Source organism: Dermacentor variabilis, chromosome 4, assembly GCF_050947875.1.
Source record: "Dermacentor variabilis isolate Ectoservices chromosome 4, ASM5094787v1, whole genome shotgun sequence".
In the NCBI taxonomy this organism is placed as follows: domain Eukaryota; kingdom Metazoa; phylum Arthropoda; class Arachnida; order Ixodida; family Ixodidae; genus Dermacentor; species Dermacentor variabilis.
The window spans coordinates 236,711,024-236,729,357 of record NC_134571.1 but is presented as its reverse complement, the minus strand read 5'-3'; the positions used below and the strand labels follow the sequence as shown (position 1 = coordinate 236,729,357).

Below are 18,334 nucleotides of genomic sequence, written 5' to 3'. Positions count from 1 at the left end.
TTCTGGTTATCACATGTTTTCCGCGACACTCACAGATAATGCCTTCTCGTGTTACCTCGACCTTCACCTCGGTGTTTCAGATGTCAAAAAGAGTGCAGTGTGGCATGACTGAGCCAAAGGCTGCCTATATTGCCTAATTTATTACGTTTTGCCAGCACCTTGCTGATGCACTTTCCCATGCCGAGAACAGCCAAGGTCACGTGTCCTTCGATAACGAGCATGGGCCACACACTTTCACAGTGAAGCTTTTTCGAAGGCCTTGTTCGTAGAACATGAAACCGTGAGATGTTCTGGAGGCTCAGTCATGACAGCGGCGCAGAAAAAACAACAGAATGTGGTGCTGTTCAGTATAAACATTTCGACTTGGTCTAGCTGTTCACTACACGCAATACATGCAGTTCATAGCTCGGTCCGAGTATTCTGAGCCGATTATTTACGCAATCACAAGAAGAAGATAGCTATAAAGAATATTCATTACATAAGCGTTTTAGATGTCGCCTTCCTGTGGAAGCTACTGCCAGAGACTGAGTATATTCATGACCCCCCCGACGAGTTCTGCCAGCACTGGTTTACGCGCCTCAAGGAAATCCCGTCTTCATGTAGTGACACCCGCGCTGAAGCAGACGAGGTATTCCTTCAGGAAGAAGAAGTGGTTGACAACTTGAACAGGTACATCCATCTTTCCTCTGATGTTTCACCATTGAAGCCACCATCTTTGATTCACAAATGCAGCAGACGATCTTACGGAAAGAGAAAGCAGGCAGAGATTGAAAGGGTCATGGTGGTTTGCATTTGCATTTAGCATTGCATTAATGCCAATCTTTGTATCTCCATGCTTGGGACATAACCAGCATAGAAAGTTCATTGGAAGGCATGAAAGCATTGTGCCTTTGCGGCTCCCCAACCGCAGATTGTATGTTGGGTGAATGCGAGCGCTGCCCATGGAGTGAAAGCGTTACTTTGGCCAGTCTGGAAATGGTCGACGAGAAGGTGGACACATTTGCTGCTTAGGAAAGTGGTGACTTGATGAAGAAGACGTTGTCTCCAATCCTTTTTGTGAAAGAGCTCGGCAAATGGGTAACCAAGTGGATTCCTCACAAATACATACGCCGTACTCAAGCCGCGGATATTCGCGAGGCAAAGAAGTGTGAGTGGCATGGGCATATTGTTCTGCATTTTGATGTTGTGGAAAACTGGACTCTCCTCTCAAATGAAACACAATCGTACCATTGGCACAAGAAATATATCTCCATTTTCACCTGTGTTGCCATGACAATGGAAGCAACACACAGCTTCACTGTCATAAGCAATGACATGCATCATGCACGTCTGCTACACCCTAGGTAGAGTGCATGAAGTTTTAGATGAAAAAGTACCCATCTACTGTCACATAACATACGTCAGCAATGGTGGAACAAGCCATTTTTAAAATGGGTACCAACTGTATGAGTTGTGCCACTCCAAGTATGCATCCGCGAGATGAATATTTTCCGCTACCGGGCGTGGGAAGAACGCCTGTGATGGTGTGGGTGGGCTGCTTGAGCACCAAGCTTCCCTGCACAACCTGAGGTCAGGAAGTGCCGCCTCCATTCAGTCGGCACGTGAGATGGTCTCCCAACTTAGTGGCAACATTGAGAATGTGGCCTTGCTTCATGTGCTTGATGTAGCCAATAAGGAGCATTGTCAGTAGAAGTCAGTGAGGTCAGTGCCGCATGCGCCAAGAATTCAGTCATGGCATGTGTGGATGTGTGCCCGCGATCAGTCAAGCGTACATGCGCTTTGTGAGAACTGTCCATTGCGATAACTGCCGCTAGTTAGCTGACGGTGATTAAACCCTTTTAAATACTAACTGCAAAGGACGTGTAATAAATTTGTTCGAGCACCCTGAAGTATGTTGAGTTTCTTCTCTCTTGCATCTGGAAAACAATGCAGAAAACACATTCTCTGTTCCTGCCACAATAAGAAACCTGGGTAAGCCTTCCTTCATTTGTGGCAGCCGTTGCTTTTCCTTCTTTAAAAGGAAGTAAATGTTAACAAGCCGAAACGAGTCATCACGGCACTAAAACCAACACGCTCAACATAGGCCTGTTTGGCCTCTTATATTTTACGAATAAAGCAAATGAGCAAACATATCGCACCAACGTTCAGACCGACATAAGCAGACTTCCAGCCAAATAATTTTCAGAAATTTTAAGCGGAGCTTTTTTATTTTATTTATTGAAAATGAGTTTTCTTTTATTGTTTATATAACTTTTTATTTCTTCTCTTTGTGTTTCATGTAGTAAGATAATATTTTGCATAAATTTTGCAAAAAGAACATTCTATGTTCAACACTTTTTTTAAGGGGAGACGCTCCTTGAAACAACTTTTTTATTATTTGTATTAGAGGTTTCAAAATTTAGTGAAGTATAGCGTTTTCTATGCAAATTTCAAATATGGCACTACCTTTTGTGTAACTGTTATAGTTTTAGAGATATGTGATGCGCAATGGCAAAATATAATCATCTTTATCCGCACTTTTTTATGTAGTAAATTTACACAAAGCGCCTCGTGCTGTAGCTTGTTTAGCACTTTGTAGATCGTAAAGTGCCAATATCTAGCCAAACAGTGTATACAATTATTGAAACTATGCAAAAAAGTAAAACACATCAACTAATTTTTTTCTCAATTCTCTCAAATATGACCATGTACGTTTGCAACTTACTGCTTGGAGATATTGCAATTTCAAGTGGATAATAGCATTGTACATATCTTCAAGAGTATGTATGCCAAATTTCACTAGCAGCTTGCTTAGCTCAGATGGTAGTCGAGCAGCTGCCCCGGAAAGGCAATGGTCCCGGGTTCGAGTCCCGGATCGCAACAAATTTCTCTTAAACTGCGAAGCTTTTCTTTCAAGGAACCCGTATGGGTTTCCTTTGCAGCACTTAGCTACGTCAGGGTGGATGTCTAATTTTCTCTTTATTGATTACTCCTCTCCACCTTGCAGCTTTCCGCAGAACTATTACGTCAAGACAGTCGTAAGTGTACAAGGTTAATTAATGTGATTGTGAAAAAATATTTGTTGGAGTGTCCTAATTTGTTTTTTTTTTTTGAAGTTCCAGTAATTGTACACGCTGTTTGAATAGATATCAGCACTTTACAGTATAAAAATAATTAAATAAGCTGCAGCACAAAATATTTTGCAAAAATTTATTACATAATAAAGTGCCCTCAAAATCACTCTATTTTGCCATTGTGGAGGACTTAACTCAAGAACTATAGCAGCTACACAGAAACAAATGACATATTTGAAATCTGCTTAAAATACTCTATAAGTAGGTGTATTTTCATATCTCTACTACAAATATTAAAGAAATGTTCTTTGAGAAGCATCTCCCATTAAGTTTCTGTGTGAACTAGAAAACGCATCAAAGTAACAAAATCTTTTCGATTTGGGCCATGTTTGCAAGTTTTTTACATTTTTACGTTAGCTACGTTACACCTAACATTCTTCGTTGCATAGCTTTTTGTGTAGTCCTTAACATGTTCTCAATTTTCCTTGTTAACCTCCAAGTTTATGGCCTATATGTTAGCACCATCATCATCATTAGCCTGGTTACGCCCACTGCAGGGCAAAGGCCTCTCCCATACTTCTCCAACTACCCCGGTCATGTACTAATTGTGGCCGTGTTGTCCCTGCAAACTTCTTGATTTCATCCGCCCACCTAACTTTCTGCCGCCCTCTGCTACGCTTCCCTTCCCTTGGAATCCATTCCGTAACTCTTAATGACCACCGGTTATCTTCCCTCCTCATTACGTGTCCTGACCATGCCCATTTCTTTTTCTTGATTTCAACTAAGATATCATTAACTCGCGTTTGTTCCCTCACCCAATCTGCTCTTTTCTTATCCCTTAACGTTGCACCTATCATTCTTCTTTCCATAACCCGTTGCGTCGTCCTCAATTTAAGTAGAATCCTTTTCGTAAGCCTCTAGGTTTCTGCCCCGTATGTGAGTACTGGTAAGACACAGCTGTTATAAACTTTTCTCTTGAGCGATAATGGCAACCTTCTGTTCATGATCTGAGAATGCCTGCCAAACGCACCCCAGCCCATTCTTATTCTTCTGATTATTTCAGTCTCATCATCCGGGTCCGCAGTCACTACCTGTCCTAAGTAGATGTATTCCCTTACCACTTCCAGTGCCTCGCTACCTATTGTAAACTGCTGTTCTCTTCCGAGACTGTTAAACATTAGTTTTCTGCAGATTAATTTTTAGACCCACCCTTCGGCTTTGCCTCTGCAGGTCAGTGAGCATGCATTGCAGTTGGTTCCCTGAGTTACTAATTAAGGCAATATCATCAGCGAATCGCAAGTTATTAAGGTATTCTCCATTAACTCCTATCCCCAATTCTTCCCAATCCAGGTGTCTGAATACCTCCTGTAAACACGCTGTGAATAGCATTGGAGAGATCGTATCTCCCTGCCTGACGCCTTTCTTTATTGGGATTTCGTTGCTTTCATTATGGAGGACTACGGTAGCAGTGGAGCCGCTATAAATATCTCTCAGTATATTTACATACGGCTCCTCTACACCCTGATTCCGCAATGCCTCCATGACTGCTGAGGTTTCGACTGAATCAAACGCTTTCTCGTAATCAATGAAAGCTATATATAAAGGTTGGTTATATTCCGCACATTTTTCTATCACCTGATTGATAGTGTGAATATGGTCGATTGTTGAGCAGCCTTTACGTAATCCTGCCTGGTCCTTTGGTTGACGGAAGTCTAAGGTGTTCCTGATACTATTTGCAATTACCTTAGTAAATACTTTGTAGGCAACGGACTGTAAGCTGATTGGTCTATAATTTTTCAAGTCTTTGTCGTCCCCTTTCTCATGGATTAGGATTATGTTAGCGTTTTTCCAAGATACCGGTACGCTCGAAGTCATGGGGCATTGCGTATACAGGGTGGCCAGTTTCTCTTGAACAATCTGCCTGCCTTCCTTCAACAAATCTGCTGTTACCTGATCCTCCCCAGCTGCCTTCCCCCTTTGCATAGCTCCCAAGGCTTTCTTTACTTCTTCCGGCGTTACCTGTGGAATTTCAAATTCCTCTAGAATATTCTCTCTTCCATTATCGTCGTGGGTGCTACTGGTACTGTATAAATCTCTATAGAACTCCTCAGCCACTTGAACTATCTCATCCATATTGGTAATGATATTGCCGGCTTTGTCTCTTAACGCGTACATCTGATTCTTGCCAATTCCTAGTTTCTTCTTCATTGCTTTTAGGCTTCCTCCGTTCCTGAGAGCATGTTCAATTCTATCCGTATTGTACTTTCTTATGTCAGCTGTCTTACGCTTGTTGATTAACTTCGAAAGTTCTGCCAGTTCTATTCTAGCTGTAGGGTTAGAGGCTTTCATACATTGGCGTTTCTTGATCAGACCTTTCGTCTCCTGCGATAGCTTACTGGTATCCTGTCTAACGGAGTTACCAGCGACTTCTATTGCACACTCCTTAATGATGCCCACAAGATTGTCGTTCATTGCTTCAACACTAACGTCCTCTTCCTGAGTTAAAGCCGAATACCTGTTACGTGGCTTGATCTGGAATTCCTCCATTTTCCCTCTTACCGCTAACTTATTGATCGGCTTCTTATGTACCAGTTTCTTCCGTTCCCTCCTCAGGTCTAGGCTAATTCGAGTTCTTACCATCCTATGGTCACTGCAGCGCACCTTGCTGAGCACGTCCACATCTTGTATGATGCCAGGGTTAGCACAGAGTATGAAGTTCATTTCATTTCTAGTCTCGCCGTTCGGGCTCCTCCACGTCCACTTTCGGCTATCCCGCGTGCGAAAGAAGGTATTCATTATCCGCATATTATTCTGTTTCGCAAACTCTACTAATAACTCTCCCCTGCTATTCCTAGTGCCTATGCCATATTCCCCCACTGCCTTGTCTCTAGCCTGCTTCTTGCCTACCTTCGCATTGAAGTCGCCCATCAGTATAGTGTATTTTGTTTTTGACTTTACCCATCGCCGATTCCACGTCTTCGTAGAAGCTTTCGACTTCCTGGTCATCATGACTGGATGTAGGGGCGTAGACCTTTACAACCTTCATTTTGTACCTCTTATTAAGTTTCACAAGAAGACCTGCCACCCTCTCGTTAATGCTATAGAATTCCTGTATGTTACCAGCTATATTCTTATTAATCAGGAATCCAACACCTAGTTCTCGTCTCTCTGCTAAGCCCCGGTAGCACAGGACGTGCCCATTTGGAGCATTGTATATGCTTCTTTTGGCCTCCTAGTGAGCCCTATTATATCCCGTTTACTGCCCTCTAATTCCTCCAACAGCACTGCTAGACTCGCCTCACTAGATAACGTTCTAGCGTTGAACGTTGCCATGTTCATATTCCAGTGGCGGCCTATCCAGGCTGTGTCGCAGGTCTGACGGCCGCCGTGGTCAGTTGCTTCACAGCTGCTGGGGACTGAGGGCCGGGGTTTGATTGTTGTATTCATATTGGAGGTTGTGGCCAAGTACTGCACCAGGGTGGCCAATCCTGCCCTGGTGAGGGAGTGCGTTACCGGTTCTGGTCACCGGTATCAGGCCACACTCCAGGCCTGTTAATGCAATTTTATCAACACGCGCATTTTTTTCTTTAATCCGGTGGAAAATTGCGCGGCACCAGGATTCGAACCACGGACCTCTTGCACGCGAGGCGGGTGTCCTACCTCTACGCCACTGCTGCACCTCTACGCCACCACTGCACCTCTACGCCACCGCTACACATTGTTAGCACCGGTAGAATGCAATGATTGTACACTTTTCTTTCCAATGCCAGTAGTAAGCTCCCAGTCAGGATTTGGTAATGCCTGCCATATGCACTTCGACCCATTTTTACTCTTGTAAATTTCTTTCTCATGATTAGGGTCCCCGGTGAGTAATTTACCTAGAAAAACATGCTCCTGTACATGCTTCAGAGGCTGACTGGCGATTCTGAATTCTCGTTCCCTTGCCAGGCTATTGAACATTACGTTTGTCTTCTGCATATTCAACCCACTATATATATATATATATATATATATATATATATATATATATATATATATATATATATTCAACCCCACCCTTCTGCACTTTCTTGGTTAATGTCCTCAATCGTTTTTTGCAATTCATCCCCAGTGTTTCTGAACAGGACATTGTCATCTGTGAACTGTAGGTTGAGATATCCTACCTTGATCCTCACTCCTAAGCCTTCCCAGTATAGTAGCTTGAATACTTCGACTGCGAATGCAGTAAATGACATTGGATAAATTCTGTCTCCATGCCTCACCCCTTTCTTGATAGGTAATTTCCTACTTTTCTTGTGGAGAACCAAGGTAGCTGTGGAATCTTTGTAGATATTTCCTAAGATATTCATGTATGCCTCCGTGACTGCTGGTTCTCTACTGAATCAAATTCCCTTTCATAATCTATGAAAGCCATACAGAGAGGTTGATTCTACTCAGCAAATTTATCAATATTGTGATTGATAACATGGATGTTATCCATTGCAGAGTATCCCTTCCTGGAGCCAGCCTGTTCTTTTGGTTGATTGAAGTCAAGTGTTGCCCTGATTCTGTTCGAAATCATCTTGGTGAATATTTTATGCAATACTGAAAGCAAGCTAATGGGCTTGTAATTCTTTAATGTCTCCCTTCTTATTAATTAGTATAATGTTGACATTTGTCCAGCTCTCTGGTACACTTGAAGTGAGGAATTGTGATAAAGGGCTGCAAGCCTTTCAGGCATATTATCTCCTCCATCTTTAATTAAACCGACTGAAGCAGTAAAAAACAGCTGCAGCATGAATATAGTCGAAAAAAAAAAACTTGGCTTGGGACAGGGCAAGATGTATGCAGTGAATGATAAGCAGAGTAATGCCATCAGTCATACTGATGATATAGTAATAGCAGCAGAAGAATTCTATACTGACCTGTGCAGTACCAAAAGCGTCCACGCAACCTTCAGTGGAAGTAGTGATGGACAGGATACATAGGCTCCTTCTGCAAGTAGCGATCAGGTTAAAAGGGCCTTGCAAGGCATTTTCCCTGGAAAAGCAGCCATGTAACACATATCTCAAAAGAAATCCTTACACACACCTACTTATTTAGTCTGTTCCATGTGTTATTTATTTGTTACTCTGTGATTTTTGCTGCACTATGTTTACTAAAGTGTTGTTAAAACACGCTACTAAGCTGAGCTAAGCGAGTATAAGCAACCACACGTCCCAAACAACATTCGAACTTTTATTCACTCCGAAGCTCACGAAGAAAAGTCGCCTGGTTCCTTGCGCATGCGCTCTTGGCATTGCACATGGAAGCATCGTTTCGCAGCACTACAATACTCCCCCCTTTGTGAATGGGTGAATAATGAGCTGCGGTTCATAAGTTCATTCGCAACGGAGGTCTTGTCTGCTGTCCACTCCACGTGAACCTTTCGACGACTGGTTGGGCCGGTTCAGTCTGGTCTGCTGGTAGTCCTTGTGGCTGTGGAACTCGAGATGATGCACGCACTTCACTGTTACTGTCTGCGTGTGCTGGTTTTATGCGGTCAAGCGAAACCACGTTGTGACGGCCACCTCGGTCGATCGTGATGTGCTTTTCTCCTCGTTTCACCACCTTGAACAACCCATCAAACGGGGGCTGGAGTGGACGCTGTATGGCATCATGCCTTACAAACACATGGGAGCAGGAGGAAAGATCACTGTGGACGTGCACAAGCCGTGGTGCCGGCAGACGTGGAGGGACAGCGCATAGCTTGCTCACAATGTCCCGCAGTCCCAGGGCATAATCGTTATTGGCCTGGGCATTTGTGTTTTCATTGTCAGTGACAAACTCCCCCGGAAGGCAAAGTGTTGTGCCATATACGAGTTCAGCTGAGCAGCAGCCAATGTCCACTTTCAGAGCCGTCCTAATTCGCAATAAAACTAGGGGTAGCGCCTCTACCCAACTGTGACTTGAAGTTGCTGTCAGGCTAGTCTTCAGCTGGCGATGGAACCTTTCCACCATACTGTTCCTGATGGGGTGGTAGGCTGTTGTTCTGATGTGCATGATTCCTAGAAGCCGTGTGATGTTCCCGAATAGGACAGACTCGAATTGCGTTCCGCAATCCGTTGTCACTGTTCATGGAACTCTGAATCGCGCTACCCAGTGGTAGATGAAAGCGCCAGCCACAGTATCGGCAGTCATATCTGGGATGGGGATGGCCTCCAGCCACTGCGTGAAGCAGTCGACGCAAGTTAGTAAATAGTTTTGCCCTTGGCAATAAGGCAATGGTCCACAAGGTCCAAATGCACATGGGAAAATTGAGTGTCCGGCTCGGGGAAGGATCCTAAGGGGGTCACATTATGGCGCTGCACTTTGGAGCGCTGACATGATAGGCACTCTCGGTTCCAATGTCAGACGTCCCGGTTTATTCCGGGCCACACGAACCTAGCCGTGCACAGCCGTTGAGTGGCTCGAATCCCTGGATGCGAGAGGTCGTGCAGCAATTCATAAATGTTGCAGCGAAGATTGGGGGGCACGAACGGCCTGGCCCTACCTGTGGACATGTCACAGCATACAGATCCTGTCGGTCCATCCACCCATTGCATCTTCAAGGCACTGTTTGTGGACTTCAGTAGGTGTTTCAACTCCCTGTCGCTGTGTTGAGCCGTTGTTAGTGCAGTGAAGTCATTGCCGCTCGGTAGGCTGATGGCGTTCACTGGGCTGCGCAAAAAAGCATCTGCCGCTGCATTGTCCTTCCCACTGACATGGCATATATCCGTCGTGAATTCTGCGATGTACGACATTTGACGGAGCTCTCGTGCCACGTGTGCACCCGTATCTGAGTTGATTGCGCGTAATGCATAGGTCAGCAGCTTACCATCGACTGAAGAGACTGTCGACGTAGCATCCGTGGTGGACGTCGATTTCATAGTCGTGGAGTCCGTCGACAACGTCGAAGTCATAGCGACATTGATGCTCAGCCCCAGTGGCTGCTTATCACGTCCAGGTCACCAATGTTGGAACGCGCAGCTAGGCTGAGCTAAGCGAGTATAAGCAACCACGCATCCCAAACAACAACTGAACTTTTATTCACTCCGAAGCTCACGAAGAAAAGTCACGTGGTTCCTCACGCATGCGCTCTTGGCATTGCGCACAGAAGCGCTGTTTCGTGGCGCTACAGTGTCATTTTTTCACACTGTAAGGAACCGCTTTATTCCAGCCGAGTTCGTGCTACTACCACGAGAATCAGGCTATGCTGTTGGTGATGATATATATAGATGATGAAGATGTACAATGGATGATGATATGTGGAGATTATGAAGTTGAAAGTCAGGCATGTGTTGTACTCACACTGTTCCCACTCGCTGTGGAAGCGGCCGCCTTGCCATGCGGAAGTATTATGAAATGTGTTGAGTATATGGTTTTAAATGAGAGACATGCACTATCTCTGTCCCACACAACGGTGATTGGACGGCGTCTTAAAGGGCGAGATGCGGTAATTGACAGGTGATGCCTGCTCAATGACCATGTAAGCTCCAATAAAGTGCGTCAGAAATTTTTTGCATAAGCCAGGAATGTGCACAGGAGTCCAAAGAAGAACTTCGTCACCAAAAGAAAAAAGTCACAGCATGGTGAGTCGAGTCGTAACAAGACTTGTGAGCATTCTGGGCGATGCCAGTGTTAAGGCGGGCGAAGTGATGGCAGTCTGCGAGGCTAGACAGAAACTGTTCCAAGAAAGGAGCTGCTGGGGGTACAGGAGTCGAAAGGAATGATACATCAAGAACAAAACTTGGTGAACAGCATTAGATGAAGAAGAAAGGTGAAAAGTCGGTGGTATGTTGTGTTGCCGTATTATAGGTGAATGTCATGAATGGCAGAATGGTATGTCAGTTCGTAGGGTCGGGGTGGATTGACATTGCAATCATGTTGTAGAGGGTTTGATGAAAATGCTCCGTCAAGCCATTGGTCTGCAGATGGTAACTAGAAGTCATTTGTGAGTTTTATTTGAGGCGCGCAGAGCTTTGGTAAGAATTGGAGAGAGGAAGACCTTGCTGCAGTCACTGAGGAGAACACGCAGAGTGCCATGGCATAAGAAAATGTTTCCAGAAAGAAATAGGTGACTTCAGCAGCAGTCCCTGATGGTAGAGGTGCTGCCTCCTCTTAGCGTGTTAGGTGGTCTACAGCCATAACAATCCAATGATTGCCATGTGAGGTCGTGGGAAGAGGACTGTACAAGTCTGTTTCAACTACTATGAAAGGTGAAGCGGGACAAGGCAGAAGTTGTAAAGAGCCAGAAGGAGCTCGTACTCCTGTAAGCGAAGCACCCAGTGACCAAGGTGACGTGATAAGTTCTTTAGCAATGAAAGCGAGCACAGTACATTAGAGTTGGTAACGACTGTAAAATGGCAGCCGTGAAGATATGGGTGAAATTTTTGCACTGCCTGAACAACAGCAAGGCATTCCTGCTCGGTAATGGTGTAATTCTTCTCTGCAGTGATTAGTGTACGACTAGCGTGAGCAATTACTCTGTTCGCGGCAGGGGTTGTCTCATGGCAGTAAAATGGCACCGAGACCATGACTGCTAGCGTCGGTGTGAGGAATGGTGGGCGCGGTCGGTTAAAAGTGGGACAGTACTGGGTCCGATGTCAAGGCATGTTTCAAAGTCAGGAAAGCACGTTCACATTCGTCGGACCAAACAAAGGGCACATTACCGGCGAGAAGTTGATGGAGCAGGGACGCAAGTGCAGGGAAGTTGTGTATGAAGCGCCGGAAGTAAGAAGCAAGTCCGAGAAAACTGCGCAGGTCTTTTTGACACAGCGAACGGAAAAATTTGATGAAGGCAGTAAGCTTCTCACGGTCAGGTCGAATACCTTCTTTGCTAAGTGCCCCAGAACTTTGATGGTGTTCCTGTCGAAACTGCATTTTCTTGTGTTGAGCTGCAAGCCAGTATTTTTAAGACAGTCAAGGACTTCATCAAGACATTGCAAATATTGTGTGAACGTGGTTGAAAACTCTACATTGTCATTGAGGTAGCACAGACAGGTTTTTCATTTCAAACCACGCAAGACATTATCAATCATGCGTTCAAAGGTGGCAGGTGCATTGCAGAGTCCAAAAGGCATCACATTGAGCTCGTAGAGCCCATCAGGGGTAGCAAACACCGCTTTTTCTTTGTTGGATTCGGACATTGGTATTTGCCAGTAGCCTGATCTAAGATCAAGGCTAGAAAAATATTCGGCGCCATGGAGCGAATCTAGTGCATCATCGATACATGGCAGGGAGACATCTTTGTGCATGATTTTGTTCAGTGCATGTTAATGGACGCAAAAATGCACTAAGCTTTCTTTCTACTACACTAGGACAACTGGGGAGCACCAGGGACTCGAGGAAGGACGTATGATATTTCGTCTAAGCATGTCTGATATGTTTTACCTCTATGATTTTGTGCTCCGTAAAAGAAACATTATATGGGTGCTGCTGAACTATGCGGGAGCCATCAGTCTGTATTCGGTGAGTAGTGGTGGTAGTCATACCGAGGACGAGCAAATTGATGCCAAACAAGGAACGGTTTGTTCAATAGGATGAGGAGATCTTGACTCTGGGCAGGCATTATATCGGGGCTCACGGTTGCCGACAATGATGTGAAAGAGGCATTACTTGGCGGCCATCTTGACTTCAGTGACACTGTCGAAAGAACAACTGTAATGGAATGACTGTGAACAGCGCAAGTGACAGTTGATCCACGAGGCAACGGTTGGGGTTCGGGAGTTTATTTAAGGGGGTAAGAAATGCAGACCCCTCAGAGAAGCAAATAAGCCCAGGGGTAATCAGAATCCCTCGAGATAAGGTATGACCGTAGGGTAGAATGAGTAATCGCCATCTACAATGTTGCAGGAGTTGACATGATCTTAGATTGTAGCTCGAAGCTTAATATAGGGACACGAACACAGACTATAAGCAGACAGGACGTGCCTGTCTGCTTCTAGTCTGTGTCCGTGCCCCTTCACACTACAATCCAAGATCATGTTACCATACCAACTCGCCCAACTTTCTATCCTTTTGCAGGAGTTGACACTTATAATCTCTTCTCTAGATGTCCAAACAACATAATCGAAGAAGGTAACGAGGTGAATACTTTCTTTGTGATTAGGTAGAGCCAATGGTATTCATTTGTGTGAGGCGCTGACGACAAGAGATAGAAGCAGATGCAGAAGATAAGTAGTTCCACCCCAAGATGAGTTCTTGGGTACACTCACGAAATACTGCAAAAACAATGAGGTGACAAATTCCGTCTATGGACACACGAATTGTACACTGTGCGATTAGACAAATAATAGCGTTGGTCGCTGCACGAAGAGAAGGGCCGGAGTAAGGCATGGTCAATTTTCAAAGGCGAGAACAAAAGTCAGCACAAAGAATCGAAATGTCAGCGCCTGTATCGACGAGAGCTTCCACCTATATACCTTCTATAAACACTGACAACAAGTTCGATTGTTGCTCCGGAGGAATTGTAGGCTTTCCAGTGGATGCAGTGCCCCTCCTAAAACTGCATCGAGGAGTTTTTCACGAGGGCATTCATGACATGAGAAGTGGGTCGGAGAGGCAACACCGAATGACGATGTGGAGAAGGACCTGCGGGGAGATTCTTGAGAATTCATAGGCATATCAGTAGAGTAGGAAGGAGAAGGTGACTGATGATAAGAGGAGTGGTAGGATGTGCGCTGATAGCCCAATTCTGGATGGATGCTTGTACGTTCCTCGGGAGTGTAGCCACGTTGCTCTTCCTGCTGACGCCTTCAGCAAAATCGGGAGATGTGCCCTCGACAGCCACAGTAGTAACAAATGGGCCTGGCAGGACGCTGAGCTGAGTAGTAATGCTGTACACGCATTAACAGCGATAACAAAGCCACTGGAAGGTGGCCCCCTTGGGTAGGCAGAGGGGCGGTAATTGCTGGAGAGCACCGCTATGTTGCCTTATGTTGGTACCTGACGAGTGCAGGGGACGTCGGAGCATGGTAGATGTGATGCGGTCGTGACCTCTTGCCGAATGATGTCGCACAAGCTGGTCGCTGGAGAAGGGACGGTACTTTGCGGAACGCAGGAAGAGCACCGCCCATGAAACTCTTCATGGACAATGTTGCGGATCAGCATGTGCAAGTCCATAGTCTAAGGGAGACGAATGTCGGAGCTGGTATCGGTGCATAACCGAAGGGACTGGATCTTCTCAAGTCGCTGGCAAGTGGTTATCACATCCTGGATGGCAGCAAGAATTTGCGCAGCAAGGGCATTGAAGGCGACGGTGTTTATGCCTTTAATAATGTGGCGTTTTCAGTTGCTCAGGGACATGGTGGCATTCACACGCTTGCACAGTGCAAGCACATCCTTAATGTATGAGGTGTACGATTCCCCAGCGAACTGGATGCGCTCACCAGGCATCTTCTTCGCGGCCTTGGCACAAACAGCTTGGGCACCGAAAATCTGCAGAAGCTGTTGTGGTATTTTTTTTCCTCGTGTCCTTGTTTTATTCGCGCTGTTTAACATCATTTCTATTGAGTGAATGTCGCCCATTCAGGAAGATCTGGCTCATGGTTCCGAAACGAGGTTTTTATGACATTGGACAGGTAGAACGGGACGTTCTGCAATTTCTGTGAACTGTCCCACTTGTTGAAGTCGCTTACGAGATTGTAGTATTGGAGCCAGTCCTCTATGTCATCCCCGCGTAAACCAGCGAAGAACTGGGGGTCGTGCTGGCGGCTGTTGATGGTCATGACGGAAGGCGAAGGCTGCGGTGGAGCAGCGGTGAGAGACATGCCTGGATTCGCTGAAGCGAGCATGGCCGGTGGTGTTAAGCGGCAACCCGAGCGGAGCTCCAGTGAGAACATGCGAGAGGTCTTAGGGAACGAAAAGCACCTTCCACCACTTGTAAGAAACTGCTTTATTCTCTCCGAGCTCGTGCTACTACCACGAGAACCAAGCTGTGCTGCTGGTGATGAGATATACAGATGACGATGTACAATGGATGATGATATGTGGCAATGATGAAGGTGAAAGTCAGGCATGTGTTGAGCTCACGATATTGTTACCATCACTTTTGTTCTATTGTGTTTTTTATCATGTACGCCATTCCTGACAATATCTTAGTCTCTCCCCTCTACAGCATAGACTGCTTATAGCATAAGTCGCTGGAATCACAAATATCTGCACTATAAATGGTACCGCACTATAACCAAAAGAACAGTGTTCAAAGGCCGCACGTGTGCAAAACATGTAGATCAAGCAGCCATGCGCGTCCAAGAATCTAAGCATGCGACCAGGAGTTTTGCATCTGTTTAAATTTACGAACGTTGAAAGGGGAATGTCCAAGTACCCATGGTTTTCACGCGAAGCAGACAAAGTAATAAAATAATTAAAGAAAAATGACCGAAATTTCAGATGCAGTACAGTGTCTCGTCCTATTTCTTGGACTGATTGGCACATGCAAGGTGTTGAAAACATGGCGACTGCTGACCAAGTTGCCACTCTTAGAGTGCTGGCTGTGCCCTCGCTTTTGTTATCAAGGTATCCCCACTTTCCATGTGCCATACAGCCACTGCAATGTGTTTCATTGACTTGGCACCAAATCACAACTGTGGTTGCCGACGAGGCATGCTGGTTTGGCCTAACCGGCAGAGGTGTCGGGCAGCATGCCGTCACGGGAAGCTTGCCCATGATATGTTTGTACCCTGTAACATTCGCGGTGCTGGTCGCGTTCTACGTTGTAATCTGCAGATAAGATTGCCCCGCTTGCTGCGATATCTTCCTTTTTCTGATTGGCTGCTTAGCGCTCAAAAAGCGCGTCGCTGAAAGAATAAACGTCATTATCTTCCTGGCACTGCGTGAGTCGTCTGTTCCTTGGGCCGGTCGTCCTGCCGCCCTCGGCGTCTAGCCGTCGAATACGTAACAACCCGTAGACAATTACATAGAGATTACGCATGTGATCACATGCATGGTCGGAACTGACAGCAATGCATGTGAAGCGGAGTTTGGTTTCTCAGGCGATCAGCTGCGGCAAATACTGCGCACGCCTACCAAGTCTATATGTGCACACACAGCAGCGGAAGTTCACAAGTGTGCATAAAGCCTAATAGCTCCAAATGAAATTTATGGAACAGTGCTTAAACTGACAGCAGTCGAGTCGCACGCTTCATATCTGCATAGCATGACAACATGCATACCACGCACAGGAACTGAAGCCACATTCAGTGAAGAGCACACCACTGATAAGCAGCTGAGTAAAAGGCTTCTTTGTCGCCTAGGCAGCCACCAAGTGCCCGAATCGCTGTGCCGCCGTTTTTTGTTTCCCCATTTATTTGTTTGCTTGCTCCTCCGAATTACCCTCATTGCTCTCCGCTCCCATCGGCTGGCACACCTCATTAAGAGGTATGCTTGCTACCATGCCTGTCAGCAGGATTTTCCCATGGAAGCCACATTATAACCAGAGTTTCTTCTCGTGCAGCTGCACTGTAAGTGGTATGCATATACATGGAGTTCTGTGGAAGGGTAAACGGGAGTCGGAAAGGGCTGCGTTGTAGCCACTTCTGCACTATTAACGGTTACGTTAGAAGTGATCTAAGCTGTATAATGCTTTCTGTAAGCACTGAGGCTAAATAATGTAAATAAATAAATAGTAGATGCCGTTGTGCATTCTGCATTGATGGTGCATAAGTCTTTGGCAAGCACTTTCATCTCTGTGCTGGAACAGCTTTCGTATTGTCGTGCCCAATAAAGCGTTAAAGAATTCTTTACTCACAGTATTACTGCTGTCTGATTCTTCACTCTCCCTACAAGTGGAGATGTGCAGGCCTTGTGTAATCATTGTTCTAATAAACTAAGAGGATGCTGGTTCAGCTGAACAGTTTTCTATGACAGCATGAGACTAGGAAATGTTCAGCTAGATGACTAGATACAGCTTGTGACTCTGACTGGTGGCGAATGTGCAGATCCGACGGGCTGTGTGCGAGACATGATGATCACAGAGGCCTTCATTCGTCTGTTTGTTGAGCTGGTGGGACATTGTGACCAGCACATCACCCTGTCAGATGACCTCAAGGAATCTACTTTTCAAGTGAGCCTCTTGTCCTGCATAGTCAAGACTTCTAATAAAGAGAAAATTAGACATCCTCCCATTCATAGCAACTGCTACAAAGGAAACCCCCATATGGGTTCCTCGAAAAAAAAAGCCTCGCAGTTGAAGAAAAATTTGTCCTAGTCGGGGACTCGAAACCGGGACCACCGCCTTTCTGGGGCAGCCGCTCTACCATCTGAGCTATCCAGGCGGCCAGCAGATGGTAGGGCGAAGTCGAATTTGTCAACAATTCAAAGCACAGGCAAGAGTTTTGACGCAATTTTGACGTAAACATCAAAACTCCTCCCTGTGCTTCGATTTGTCGACAAATTTGACTTCGCCCTTCCATCTGCTGGCCGCCTGGTTAGCTCAGATGGTAGAGCGGCTGCCCCGGAGAGGTGGTGGTCCCAGGTTTGAGTACCGGACCAGGACGAATTTTTCTTCAACTGCGAGGCTTTTCTTTCGGGGAACTCGTATGGGTTTCCTTTGTAGCAGTTGCTACGAACGGGTGGATGTCTGATTTTCTCTTTATTAAATTACTTCTCTCGACCTTGCGGGTTTTCACAGAACTATTACGTCATAGTCAAGACTGATCAGCCGGGCTTGTCTTATCCTGCTTGGTCTTTGCAGGCAATAGTATTTGGTTGTTTTCTATGAAACTAGCAGCTGTTATCATACTTTTGGTAACAGCGCAGCAGCAACACAGACAAAAGGAAGAAAAACATGATAACGTGGCGCTCACTCACATACGTTATTCAGGAAGTTCACATGCACATATATAGGACCTGAAGTCCAAAAAACCCAGATATGTGCAGGACACATGGTACGCTTCGATGATGTGATATAAATAGCGAAATTCTTTCTTGTGATGAAGGATTGATGGTTCACTTATACATATGGGTGAGGTACTTATATAATTGGGTGCGGTATTATGATAGAAGCCTTTCTTGAGTTGTCTCATTTGGATTCTATGTTCTTTATGTTGTGTGCTCCTACTATTTCTCTTGCCATCTGGCTTGCATGTTTCAAGATAAATAGAAGTTTCATTAAAGATGGGAACACAGCCATATGATTTGTAATGCACAGGAAGATGCAGCAGCACAGCCCTTTGTAGAGATAACTCATGCTAAAACGAGCATTAACGCAGCACTTAGTTTGTCCAACATATTCGTTACCACACAACAGTGGAATGACATGCATCACTCATTTTGCACATGTG

General features: G+C 45.5%; 1 protein-coding gene across 11 annotated transcripts in view; it reads left to right on the top strand.

The window, feature by feature from the left end:
- The window catches only part of LOC142580219 (DENN domain-containing protein 2D-like), a 674,834-nt gene that overhangs the window by 503,430 nt on the left and 153,070 nt on the right, over window positions 1-18,334 (top strand). For all 11 annotated transcript variants that reach the window (XR_012827652.1, XM_075691126.1, XM_075691127.1 and 8 more), the window contains one exon: window positions 16,991-17,115. Coding sequence is in view for 10 of the 11 variants with exons in the window: in XM_075691126.1 (XP_075547241.1) it covers window positions 16,991-17,115 (125 nt within the window). In the remaining variant the exon portion in view is untranslated. The remainder of the gene's footprint in view (window positions 1-16,990; window positions 17,116-18,334) is intronic.